Source organism: Globicephala melas, chromosome 21, assembly GCF_963455315.2.
Source record: "Globicephala melas chromosome 21, mGloMel1.2, whole genome shotgun sequence".
In the NCBI taxonomy this organism is placed as follows: domain Eukaryota; kingdom Metazoa; phylum Chordata; class Mammalia; order Artiodactyla; family Delphinidae; genus Globicephala; species Globicephala melas.
The window spans coordinates 9,562,606-9,576,206 of record NC_083334.1 but is presented as its reverse complement, the minus strand read 5'-3'; the positions used below and the strand labels follow the sequence as shown (position 1 = coordinate 9,576,206).

The following is a 13,601-nucleotide window of genomic DNA, read 5'->3' as shown; positions in this document are numbered from 1 at the left end:
AGTATAACGGCCTTTTTAATTGTATCTCTTTTTTTGAGAGATAAATATATTGGTGAAGTAGTACAAAACTTAAAAAACTACTTACATAAAAAAAACAACAACTACTTATATACCCTAATGTTAAGAAGCCTGTGTTCTATGGTCAAATTGCTTAGGTTTAATGCTGTTTTTGATGCACATTATTGGCTTTGCAACGTTGGGCAAATTCCTAAGCTCTAAGTTTTGTTTCTTATCTGTAAGTAGGAGTACTGAGCACTTACAATACGCCTAATGAGAGTTCAATAAGACAAAACTCAAAATGCACATTTTCAGTCATCAATAAATAACACCACTCAAATTACTATATCCAAACAGGGCATCTTGTTAATGTCTGGATTATGGAGGAATCCAACATCTACTCTGTCAGGTATCTGTGCCAGAGTTAGGATCACAGCCCCTCTTCCCTTTCCCCTTCTGAGCATTTTATAATCTTCTCCAGCACAGACATCACCTCTGTTCTCCACCTGCTGGCTCTTCTCCCCACATTCTCTGCTGTGTCTCGCACAGCATTCTGGGTCCTGTGGCCATATATTCCTGCTGGGTTACACTACATTATCTACCCAACAGCCACCGATTCTTCAGGAAGAGAGCTATCCTTCACTGCCATATGCTGTGTATTACGGATTTTACCCCTTCAAGTCTCAGTGGTAGCTGGGAGACTATGTTTACAAACTTTTAAAATCTTTAAATTTATTACACATTCTTTACTCATCGGTTTATAAACATGTGGCTACGCATCATTTCTCACCCTTTTCTAATTGTGTCTTTTTTCTTTTAAATACTTCACGCCTTTCCAGTTGTATTATTCTTTATATGCCGTGTCCAAGTTCTACAACACTAATGTTTTATACATTATAATCGGACATTTTTCTTCCTCTTTATTTTCAGTTTAAATTCCTTCTGAGCACTCCCTCTTCCAAAAAGTGTCTAAGCCATATTGCATACCACTGAGGCCATGACTTTGAGCTTCTCCATCCAGCCAACTATTCAATATGCATTTCGTCCTTTCTACTTCAAAGTCCTCACCTTCGGTCAGAAGAATGCCACACAACAGGTGAAGGTTTATTTGCAATCAGTAAGGCTTGAGCTGGTCCCATGATTCAACAGTTACATAAACTAAACTTGACACTTAAAGCCCCTGAGGCTACCACTGCCCTACCTTCATCCCATAAGGCACTAATCAAATGTAAATTGCTATTACTTTCCATCTTACAATTCATAGCGGAGATGCAATTTCTTAGATCACCTAATCCCCTTCGAAGGCACCAAGTTCCACTGCAGTTGACGGAGAAAACCTACCCCAACTGCAGCTGCCTTACGGAGAGCACTACTCAGTGGCCAGTCTCACAAGAACACTTAGGAAAGCTCAGAAAATCCCAGAAGCACTCGGCTGAAAACTACAGTGACTACACTCAGCAGGAATATACACACACACAGTATTCGAGCAGCACTGATCTAAGTCTTGTACTTATCTGAAGGAAGTCATTTCATGGATAAGCCTGAAAACCTCCTTCTTTCGTCAGTTGCATTTTTCTGGGACTGCTACTTTACTTTCATCCTCAAATTCTCCTGAGTGTTTCTTCAAATTCTCTCCAGTGAAAAGAACAGATTATTACTATTTAAAATTTACTGGTCCTGGCTTAGTTCCTAAAGCGAGCCTAGCCCACAGAGGTTCAGAAGCTTAAACCTTCCAGCTTCTACTGCTCTGGAATGATTACAAAATTACTGAGATCACAGAGAGAGTTCTAAAGGACTAAAGGCAGTTTACATATTTTGCAAATTACTTGGAGATCTAAAAGGAGCATTAGAAATCACTGCGCTCTAAGCTGCTTATTCAACAATTTTCATACACTTATTCAGAAGATTTTTCCATGGAAAATTTTTCAGCCCAATTTTTAAAAAAACTGTCATGCAGAAAATGTTAATCCTTGGGAAAAAGAAGACCAAGTTGCTATGCACACTTTCAATTTTAAATAATTCAGTGTCCTTATATTGACGGACATTAATATCACATTAACTTATTAACATACTTTTTAAAAAATTTTAAAAGGTAACAAAATGTATAATAATTTTGAAGTTTATTTTTGTGCATTCTAAAATCATGATGGCATTTGAGTGTAGTGACATGCTCAGCAGTCTATAAAATAGTCTTTGTGTCACTTAAGGCAACATGTGACCTGCATTTATTGCTCAGATTTTTTAAAAAATCCCTTTAGATACTTAAAGAAGAAGTCATATTGTAAAGTGCAGCATTAAAAACCCAGGTAGGCGGGCTTCCCTGGTGGCGCAGCGGTTGAGAATCTGCCTGCTAATGCAGGAGACACGGGTTCGAGCCCTGGTCTGGGAAGATCCCACATGCCGCAGAGCAACTAGGCCTGTGAGCCGCAACTACTGAGCCTGTGCGTCTGGAGCCTGTGCTCCTCAACAAGAGAGGCCGCGATAGTGAGAGGCCCGCGCACCGTGATGAAGAGTGGCCCCCGATTGCCACAACTAGACAAAGCCCTCGCACAGAAACGAAGATCCAACACAGCAAAAATAAATTAATTAATTAATAAACTCCTACCCCCAATATCCTCTTAAGAAGAAAAAGAAAAACCCAGGTAGGATTTAGTAACACTCTGTCAGAGCATTTATGGCAAACAGTGCCATGCTTTACCCTGCCATCCTCTATTTTTAAGGTTTATTTGAGTTAAACAAGTGCCCGATGATGGATTAATTTACCCAGACAGCGAGTCTCGGGGCCGCTCCAGAGCCCATTGGCCAAGCATTCTCTGACGTGAGAACCCACAAGTGTGTAGCCTGTGTTACACGTGAATATGGCTGTGGCACCATACACTGTCATTGTTCCAATCTTGTTCCCATTGGGGGGAAAGGACAGGCTTCCACACGAGATCACTAGAAGGAAAACAAAAACAGAGTGAATATTATGTCAGGTCTGCAGACTGCTCTTTTGTTTAAAAACGACAAAATCTTCAGTCTTCATTTTCATTAAGAACACGGGCAGGGGTGTCACCTAAGGGTGAGACAGACACACCACCTAGGAAGCTTAATTTTTCTTCTCTTATATCCTTGAAATGAAAGCTTGAAAGTTTAGGGTGGAATCCAAAACATCCCTTCCTTTACCCACTGCTATTTTTTTCATCCTCACAGGTAGCTAAACTTTTCTTGAGTAAACACACAGTATACAAACATATTCACACACAAGCAAATCAGTCAAATGAGTTGGCTTTCTGTCCTCTTTTCGGTCTACACCAATCACAAGAATCACATCATAGTTACCAGACACCTATGTGTGTGTAGCAGGAATTAAGAAATGTGGGTGGTCTTTCCCAAAGTCATCAGCTGGTACAAAGTCATCAGCAGTGAGGAATTAAACCCGGGATGCCCACTGCAGCAGAAGGATTGAGTTCATGTTTTCTTTCGTTTACTTGCATAAGTTGTTGGGATCATGAACTCCATAAAAATGCTGACTATATAGGACATGTGCAAACTTTCTGAAAATTAAAAAAAAATAAAATCTAGACCTTAAGTGATTATAGATGTAGGTACCCAGTTCACACGTGTGTTCAGCATTACTGACCGTGACCACTTACACCCACACGATAACTCCAGTTGGGGAGATGAATGCAATGGTCGCTTTCATTATAGATACTTGTTATGCCACCTGACTCCCTGCACTCTCCAAATCCACAAGTTTGAGCACAAAGAAATCAGTAGAATCTCAGGGGAGGAGGAAATCATAAAGTCATCAAGGCCAGCTGTTCATCAGAGGCTGAAATGTGTTTTAACAGGTGAGAATGGAAGTGTTTGAAAAGCTCTTCTAAGAAGAGTGATACAGACTTCCTGATGTACTGAGTGAGTTCTTATGTGTAAAGGGCTTAGGGCAAAGCTGCCATGTAGCTAAAAATTACTGAGCCCTTATTAACAGTAAACTGATAGGAGGCAGTGCAAAGTCATGATTAAGAACACAGATCCTGGCTTCAGGCTACCCAGCCAGGTTCTGCTCAGCTCTGCCAGTTCCTAGCTCGGTGGCGCCGGCCACCTTCTGTAAGTCTCCCAGTCCTCCTGGTTCATCTCCTAAAGGTTAATACCAGCACCTGCCAGGTAGGGCTGTGCAGCGGATTCAAAGACAGGACTGTGGGAGCACCTAAAGCAATGCCTTGCACCTGACCAGGGCTGGGTCCCGGTTCGCTAACAGTGAAGCCCATCTCAGGACCTATTCAGGGAACTGAATCCAAAGTCTGAAGACCTTTACTGGTAATTCAAGTGAAGAAAATTTTATCATTTAGACCAGTCTTTTGAATTAAGCTGATTTTACTCCAAGACACGTAATCCTGGTTCCATTTCAGACGGACAGACAGACACAGCCAGGAAATGTGCGTTCTAGGGGCACTGCTCACCAAAAATTTGGGAAGTTCAGCTCTAGCGTATGTCATGATCAGAACATTATTGTTGTTGAGGGAACCATGAGGAGTTCTTAGTTCGCAGGATTGTTAAACTCTTACAGGGTCATATCTTATGCATTTAGTGATACTGCTAACATGTTTGCTCTACCAAATGTCAATGGATTTGAGTCGGATTTAGCTTTTTTTACAATTAGTTATGAACTTTTCATTAAGCCTCTTCTCAAACATAGTATGAACTTCACCCTGAGCTATGATATTTAAAGATCCACTTGTAGCCATTCAGGATCATTGGACCGTGTTTTGAAACCTCAGCTTTTAGTAGGAAGTGCGAAATAGCAGTGAGGTCTGAGCACACCTCCTCTCAGAAGTCTTGACACACCGTTAATGGTGGACTAGCAGAAAGGCTGACTCTCTTCTATTCTTTTAGCCTCTGTTCAAAATATCCTGGTGACGGAACTATTTTAGGCTTGTCCGCTACTAAGGTTCACTAGACTATAAAGAAGAACTAATGGAACAAATATTAGCTTTTCAGCAGCTGGATAATGGGGTCTCGGTCGTAGAGATTTGATTGGCAGTAAACCCAACATGTTAATGAGGTAGGCAGCACCCATCTGAAAAGCTCCCCTAATTGAAAGGGAAAACCCCTCTCCCCTAAAAAACAAACAAACAAAAACCTGTGTCAAACATCCAAGGGAAAGCTTTATTTCCGTGTTCTTTTCTCCCATCAAGTTTTCAAGAATAAAGTCAGTAAGTTTGCTGTTTTCTCTTCTGTTAAATATATATTCATACGCACAGTCAACTGTCTCCTCTGAATTCTCAGTGTGTCTTGCACAGAGGATGTGTGTCTTGGGCAGAGGATGCTCAGCTGAAGACACTCAGAGTGCCCCCAGCTCTGCCCAATTTACTGTTGATACTGTAGTATTTTCTCATTATTATTGTGGATTCTAAGCTTTGCTTCACCCCCCTGAAAAGCCTCTTTCCTTCAATTCTACAGTTATAGTCATGTTGAAATCCTCTACTTTGAAAAAGAAATCATATTGAGACAGTTCATTTCTCAAACCTGTGAAGTCAACAGGATTATGGATGTTATTGTCAGCAATACAGATATTATTTGTGAATGTGACAAATAAATAAGGTCAAGAGTAGGTAATTTCAAACATGTTCTCCCTGGAAAAAACCTTGTGAATATGCAGTTAGACAGGAGCAGCGAATACATGACATGACACACATGTGAATGGGGCAGTGCTGCCAATCGTGAAGAAAAGGTTCAGAGGACATTTGATAGCTATTTTTAAGTATGTGAAGGCATGCCATGTAGACCAGAATCTGGAATTGGATTAGTAGGCCGAGAGAGAGTGCCAAGGTACATGGATCAAGCCAGAAAGAAGGCCTCACTCAAAGTGAAAATGTCCATGTGAAATCATTGTCCCTGGGGTAGTCAGTGTCACATGAGTTATTTAATACACTTACTTGTGAGTATATTTTCAAGAAAATTCACATTTAGGTCATTCTAAGTGATGACCAGTGTCCACACCAACACAGAATGGAATAAGAATGTCCACTCTGGGGTCTCCTATGGTACAGATGAAATGTGCAGGCTGAAGGATAAATACTCCCACGATACTGTATGATCCACCCAGGCAGAGCCCCAGTTATCAATACAAAGAGAAGGCAATCAAAGACCAGCCTGCCGGCTCCACAGCTTGACCCAGGTCTAACTTAAGAGAACTCTGAACTAAGCAGTTAGAAAAGAGGTACAGGTCAGAAGTCAGACAATGTTCTTTGGATATCTATAATACAGCAAAATTCCAATGTGGCTCTCTAGGTCCGTGTGTATAACATTTTAAATGCAAAGATGATTTCTTTTGGATTCATGAATTTCTGTGATAAACATTTTCCTTAATTTTTAAAGCAGTAAGTCAAAAAATAAATACACATAACAAGAAAATTGCAACAGGCTCCAGCTTTTACACAGTCCTCGTGTTGGGGGGTTATATGGGCATCCCCAGACATGGAATTTTAATTTTGCTTTCTTGTTTCTTGAGGGATAACCATTGATAGTCATTCCTCCTCAAAGATGGGTGACTGCCGAGCTAACAGTTTCAAAGTGAGACTAAGGTCTCCTGTCCTCTTCACCCCTGGATACCTGGGCTCTGTCTATGGACATGGTGGAATATCCTAGAGTCAGAATAACACAAACTCTTCAAGAAGTGGCGACTATCCCAGCTGACTTCATAGTTGTTATGGATACGCTTAGAAGGTGGTCAAAGGTCATCTCTTCATCTGGAGCTAACTGGACAAGCAGAGTGGGAGCTCCTAACATTTCCAGCCCCTAAGCAGGTAGGTAACCCAAACAGTTAGATCCAGGAGATCCTGTGGACTGGGCCATTCTTAGATAAAACATAGGCAAACAACAAAATAAATAAAAATACAGCTCCTTAGCTGTAACAATGATTTGGATGACAATACATTTGAAGATTCTATTGGTTCAGTTCCAATAAAATGTAGACCTGGTGTTTATTCTGTGAAAAAGCCACCACAGAGTGGCAGATTGGGCTCACAAAAATGTGCTCCTTATGCACTGAAGGACTGAGTCTCCAAGTCACATCTTGAGCTTCCTGGTGGGGACAGATGTGGGAAGGAGCGAGCTCACTAATTCAGACTCTAACATGGAGAAATTCAGTACCAATTCAGTGACCAGACAACAGTCAAACCAGGACACTTTGGGGAATGATTTGGGAACCATTAATAAATAAGCTTCAGGCAGAGCTGTCCAGGGCCTGGGGGTGCTGCCCACTTGGATTATGAGCTCGCAGAGGTCCTGACCCTTCCTGATTCGCCTTTGTGATGCTGGTGAAGAGCTTTAGTGGGAGCTGCATTACCGTTTGTTCCATTAAAAGTGGAATTAGAATGATTATCACAGACAGTGAAGCATTATTTCTTTTGTCCTTTTTCCATTTTTCTTCTGGTTTTTTCTTACTAAGCTGTGTATTTTATAAATATGACACTAGTCTAACTGCTTGTTTTTGTGCATGATAATTTCCTGTGAACAGTCCCACTAAAGATTGTATATTAAATATGTCTGAATCAAACAGTGCTCTGAACAATGCTAATATCGTTACATTTTTCTATTTATTCATATTTATTATGAAACCCACTCAGAGGCTTAACTGCTTATCTTGTACCTACGAGAATAATAATCTCCCTTTTCAAGACAGTCATTATTTGAGAACACAATATCCTTAGCATAAATACACGCATTCCCAAGATCCTAATTAAAAGGTCTGAATAGTTAGTGCATGGAATAAGATTGATCTTTTAAAATACAGGCCTGGATTTGTTTTTGAGCTGATTTGAAATATCGAGTATTCTAATATTTCAACATTTGTAAAATATGATTGTCAACAAGAAAAAGACAGCATTTAACACTTAATGCAGCGGTCATATATTTAAGTACGTCAGACAAAAATACACGTTCATGGGCTTCCCTGGTGGCGCAGTGGTTGGGAGTCCGCCTGCCGATGCAGGGGACACGGGTTCATGCCCCGGTCCGGGAAGATCCCACATGCCGTGGAGCGGCTAGGCCCGTGAGCCATAGCCGCTGAGCCTGCGTGTCTGGAGCCTGTGCTCCGCAACGGCAGAGGCCACAACAGTGAGAGGCCCGCGTACCGAAAAAAATATATATATATACACGTTCATTGTTGTAATGAAAAGAAATGCCACCGGGTTACACTGTTTATCTATAGGACAATAGATTACAGTCCCTTAAAAGGTGGATGTCATCGCTGTCAGTGATTCAGGATGGCCTCGAGGTCAGGAGCACACCTGTTACTCACCTCTGCATCTCGGCCTCTCCGCCCCTATGCTCCACGTGCCGTTGGCGTGGCACTGCACCAGCCTCTGGCCCTCCAGGTAATACCCGGGGCTGCAGCTCAGCACCACCTGGGCTCCATACTCATTCAGGGATCCTGACACCAGTCTCCAGGTGACATGTTCTGAGAGCTGGGCTTCAATGCCAGGGCAAGTGACCGCTGGAAAGAAACACACTTAACATCATCACTTTGTTCTCAAGGGGTCAGACCAGGCCTGCTTTCCATGGTAAAGGCCTCCTGTATGAAACTCACCGTGCTGTACAGAAGAGATGCCATCACCTGTTATTTGCTGTTTTCTCTACTACCCACATAGCCACACAAAAACGATCCCATATGCAAAATGCATTCCACAGCCTCATGGCAAGTGCACTGGAAATCTTGCAGTGGGATTACATGTAAAGGGATAAATCACTTCCACAAAGTCTCGAGGTTCATTGAAAATGATCATCAGGTAAATGTAGGCATGAATAGAAAAATCTTACTTCTAATTTGTCTCTATCCTCTGAGAAACTTGAAATGGTAATTGAGTAACTGAAAACCAGCTTAGACCAAGAAAATCAGATGCCCTCATTCCCTTCCTCCCTACGTAATACGCTCTATTACTGGATTTACTGGCACACAAAATCCACATGCACACACACTAATACTATACAGAAAAGTGGTTAACGAATCTTAAAGGAGAGAATCTATTCATGTCCTTAGGAGGTGAACTAGAATTACAGTAGCTACTTAATAAAGAGCAGTAGCAACACTTTTAATAACAGTAGTAATAGCAGTAGCCGTAGTACAATACTACCGGAGTGGATTTAAGTAATTTATGACAATGCTGAAAATATATGCAAGGTTTGATATATGTGAGTTTATATATTTTCTGAAGAGTACAATAATATTTAAAATTCATTTTACAATGTTAGGAACTAGAACTCTACTTCCCTAAATATGAAGCTACATCAGCTAATAACCTTCACAGTCAGCTACCCACAAAGTTGACCAGATTGATTAATTTATTGATCCTGGAAGAATTAGCTAAAGAGACCACTTTTTTTTTTCAGAATAATATTAATAAATACATTTTACTTATAAATTCTATGCAAGTTCATTATAATTGAATCAGACATATCCAAAATGTTACAAAAATCCCATTTAATCTTCTCTTGGTAATTTTACCATTACTATGTGCAAATAAACAGAAAAAATAGGCCTTTTTGGTATTATTGCAATAATAATATCAACAAGGTTTAAAATGTGAAAAGAATTTTCTAATTTAAAAATAATCCTTAGATCTAGTTCTCATGTATTTTTTAGGTAAAACAATTATCCAAAATTTATATGGATAGTCAAGTGTTTTACCTAGTGATATAAATAATTTTTTTTTCTAACCAGATTACCTTTAGAATTTCAGGCATGATTGCCATTTCTGAAAAGACTTTAATGTCTTTAAACTGACAAATTCATAACTCAATTTCAATCCTGCTGCATATTTCAAATAAAATCTGGGACTTCTCTGGTGGTGCAGTGGTTAAGAATCCGCCTGCCAATCAATGCAGGGGACACAGCTTCGAGCCCCGGTCCGGGAAGATCCCACATGCCGCGGAGCAACTAAGCCCGTGCGCCACAACTACTGAGCCCATGCGCCTAGAGCCCACGAGCCACAACTACTGAAGCCCGCACGCCTACAGCCCGTGCTCCGCAACAAGAGAAGCCACTGCAACGAGAAGCCCACGCACCGCAACGAAGAGTAGCCCCTGCTCGCCGCAACTAGAGAAAGCCCGCATGCAGCAACGAAGACCCAACGCAGCCAAAAATAATAATAAATAAATTTTTAAAAATCTAATTTAAATTTTCAAATAAAATCCATTTCTTCAAAGCTGTGTTTCTAGAATTAACTTGATGGTTTTTAATCACTGAACTATCTTTTATAAACTCTGTTTCTGCCAAGAAGGTTTCAATGTTGGCTTACACAGTGGAATCAGAAGTTTTCTTCCGCTAATATCATCCACAGCAGTGGTTTCCAAATTCTGCGTGATTACCTCTTTCTTTATTTTATTTAAAAAATTTGGGGTGGGGGAGGGCTTCCCTGGTGGCGCAGTGGTTGAGAGTCCGCCTGCCAATGCAGGGGTCACGGGTTCGTGCCCCGGTCCAGGAAGATCCCACATGCCGCGCTGAGCCTGCGCGTCCGGAGCCTGTGCTCCGCAACGGGAGAGGCCACAACAATGAGAAGCCCGCGTACCACAAAAAAAAAAAAAAAAAATTTAACATCTTTATTGGAGTATAATTGCTTTACAATGGTGTGTTCGTTTCTGCTGTACAACAAAGTGAATCGGCTATACATATACATACATCCCCGTATCTCCTTCCTCTTGCGTCTCCCTCCCACCCTCCCTCTCCCACCCCTCTAGGTGGTCACAAAGCACCGAGCTGATCTCCCTGTGCTATGCGGCTGCTTCCCACTAGCTAGCTATTTTACATTTGGTAGTGTATATACGTCCATGCCACTCTCTCACTTCGTCCCAGCTTACCCTGCCCCCTCCCCGTGTCCTCACCTCTTTCTTTATGAAAATAGAATTTGGTTTCCTTTTAATTATCTGATTCTGGTTTAATTGTTTGCTTGCATCTCTGTCTCCCTGCTAGGCTCTAAGTTCTTTTATTGTAAACATTATGTCTTTTTACAGTTTTTTTTTTTTTGAGAATAATGTCTGACAAAGTAGGTGCTGGTGACATTCTAGTCTGTGTGTGTGCTTTGAAGAGAAACATGCCCCCCCCAAAAAAAGTGCTATGGCAGCAAAAACAAAACACAACAGCAACAGCAACAAAAAACACAAAGAAACTGAGGCAATAAAAGCATATGGGTAGAAATTGAGAGTAAAAAGAAAAATGAGAACTGGAATAAATATTTATCTAAAGTCTACCTTGGCCTACTAAAGGAAGAGAGGGGAAGGGTGGAGCTTTCCAGAAATTTCTGCAGATGTGATTTTATTTGATATTTTCAAAGCTGCCCCAAGGGGGAGACCATACAGAAATGTCTGAGTTTGAATGACCTATGATGTTTATTTGGGTGGTAAAATGCAAGTTATGTGAACCAAGATGACAGGAGAAGACCAATCCCTCCAAACTGTGGTCAGTAGATCCCCACTTGGTGAGTTTTACTACATGCAGGTCTGCACTCATAAAAGAACAAGGCAAACAGTCCCCATAAAAGGATCAGCCCTGCTGTGTCCTGCCGATCAAGCTGCCACAGAGAATGCGCTTTGTTGCTTGGCCCCGGGAACAAGGAAGCCATAGTCTTCCTTGTACCAGCTCTAGGGGCTTTGTGTAGGGGGAAGAGACCCAGAACATTCTGCACGCCCCACATGCCTACATGATCTCCTGACTGCATTCTGGGGGACAGTCCAGCCCCCCAAGTCAGAACCTGAAAACTGTTCTCATGTGCTCACCCCCCAACCCCGAGTCACTGTGCTCCCTCACCCCCCAACTCCTCCAGCCACTGCCTCCCCCCACCTGCAAGTCGAGCTCTTAACTCCACCTGCATGTCCTTAAAGGAATTTCATAAAGATATTAATCTCACTCCACTTCTTCATTAAAAACCCAAAAGTTTCCCTCAGAAGCTCAGATAAATTGATAGTATGATATGCAAAGTATGGTAAATATTTATACCTTAAAGAAAAACATCACTTTTACTCAGATCCAAGAGAATAATACCACATTTGATATTATTTGATATTATACTTCTGAATATTGATTCAATAGAAATACATGACTACTGCTAAAATTGGTTCTATTCTGTGTTCTCCTTGAACTGTCCATTCTAGAATTCCCACAGAAACTTATTCTAATATGTTTTATGTTTAAACTCCTTTATGAATAATCCTATTATATTTATCAATAGCAAATTGTACTGTCATTTTATTATCAATGTATGATTGATTAACAATACAATAATTTTTCATCTATTTTAAGCACAAAAAGTAGCATTTCTTTGGGAATACACCAGTTAATGAATGACATAGATAAGGCCTTTTTACTGTTCATGCATTACTGATTATTAGAAAGACACTAGGTTTGGTATTGATTTTATTACTAATTTTTACTTTTTATAGATTTTTATTACAGGTATTTGATTTATGTTAAGAAAGTTTAACGTAAACAAGGAAATGGTAAGGGAAATTGTTTTGTTACAGCGATATCTCTCACTCATACTTAGTTATACACCAAATATCACCACTATCAAAAATCGTTTGATAGAAACTGTTTAAATTGTCCTGGAAACGAGGAGTTAGAATCCACTAGACCTGTAAACAGAAAGCCACTGGCTTTGTCTACATCTGCACCAGCGCTTGGGACTCTTTCCTCAATTTGGTGCTCTGGAGGGTTTTGTGTTATTTATTTTGTTTTCTGGTTTTGTTGGTGTTGTTGGTTTCTTCCTTTTTTTTAGATATTCAGGTAAATTTGTATTGAAACATGTAAATAGAAAGTGCACAAATTGCTATTATACAGTTAAGTACACTTTTATGTAATAAACACACCCCCACCTGACCAGCAACCACATCGAGAACTAGAACTGCACACACACTCTCGCCACCAGGCACACCCCCCCTGCCCAGCATGCACACTTCACTCAGGGGGAGAAAGAATGTGAACCAACTTCTAATGACATTAGTGACCATCTACACACTGTAGATGGTGGACCAACTTCTAATGACATTAGTGACCATCTACACACTGTAGATGGTGGACCAACTTCTAATGACATTAGTGACCATCTACACACTGTAGATGGTGAACCAACTTCTAATGACATTAGTGACCATCTACACACTGTAGATGGTGGACCAACTTCTAATGACATTAGTGACCATCTACACACTGTAGATGGTGGGACCTGTTTTAACCCCATGTGAGTGGAGCCACGTGCTCTTTTACTTCTGACGTCAGTATTATACTTTTGAAATTAACCCATGTTAAGCCATGGAGCTAGAGTGCTTATTTGTATCTCTACATGTGCTCCATTGTATAAATATATACGATCAACGTATCCATTCCTTACTGATGGCCATTGGGGTTGTCTCACATTTTTGGCTTTTACAAACTGCAGCTTTGAGCATGTCCTTAGGTGAATATCCTTACGCAAACCTGTAGGTATATTTCTAGGGAGGGACTACTGGCTCATAAGATATTTTCAGCTTTAGGACACGCTACCAAACGTTTTCCCAAAGAGAATGTGTCAACTTACCACCTTTACCAGCAATGTATTAAGAGTTCCAGTGACTTAACATTTCTGTTGATG

At 40.7% G+C, this 13,601-nt stretch overlaps 1 protein-coding gene across 2 annotated transcripts in view; it reads right to left on the bottom strand.

The window, feature by feature from the left end:
• Positions 1–13,601, bottom strand: part of CSMD1 (CUB and Sushi multiple domains 1) — a 1,753,128-nt gene that overhangs the window by 58,070 nt on the left and 1,681,457 nt on the right. For both annotated transcript variants that reach the window (XM_060291350.1, XM_060291351.1), the window contains exons 51-52: positions 8,282–8,476; positions 2,761–2,934 (exon numbers count right to left, since the gene is read on the bottom strand). In XM_060291350.1, coding sequence (XP_060147333.1) covers positions 2,761–2,934; positions 8,282–8,476 — 369 coding nt within the window. The remainder of the gene's footprint in view (positions 1–2,760; positions 2,935–8,281; positions 8,477–13,601) is intronic.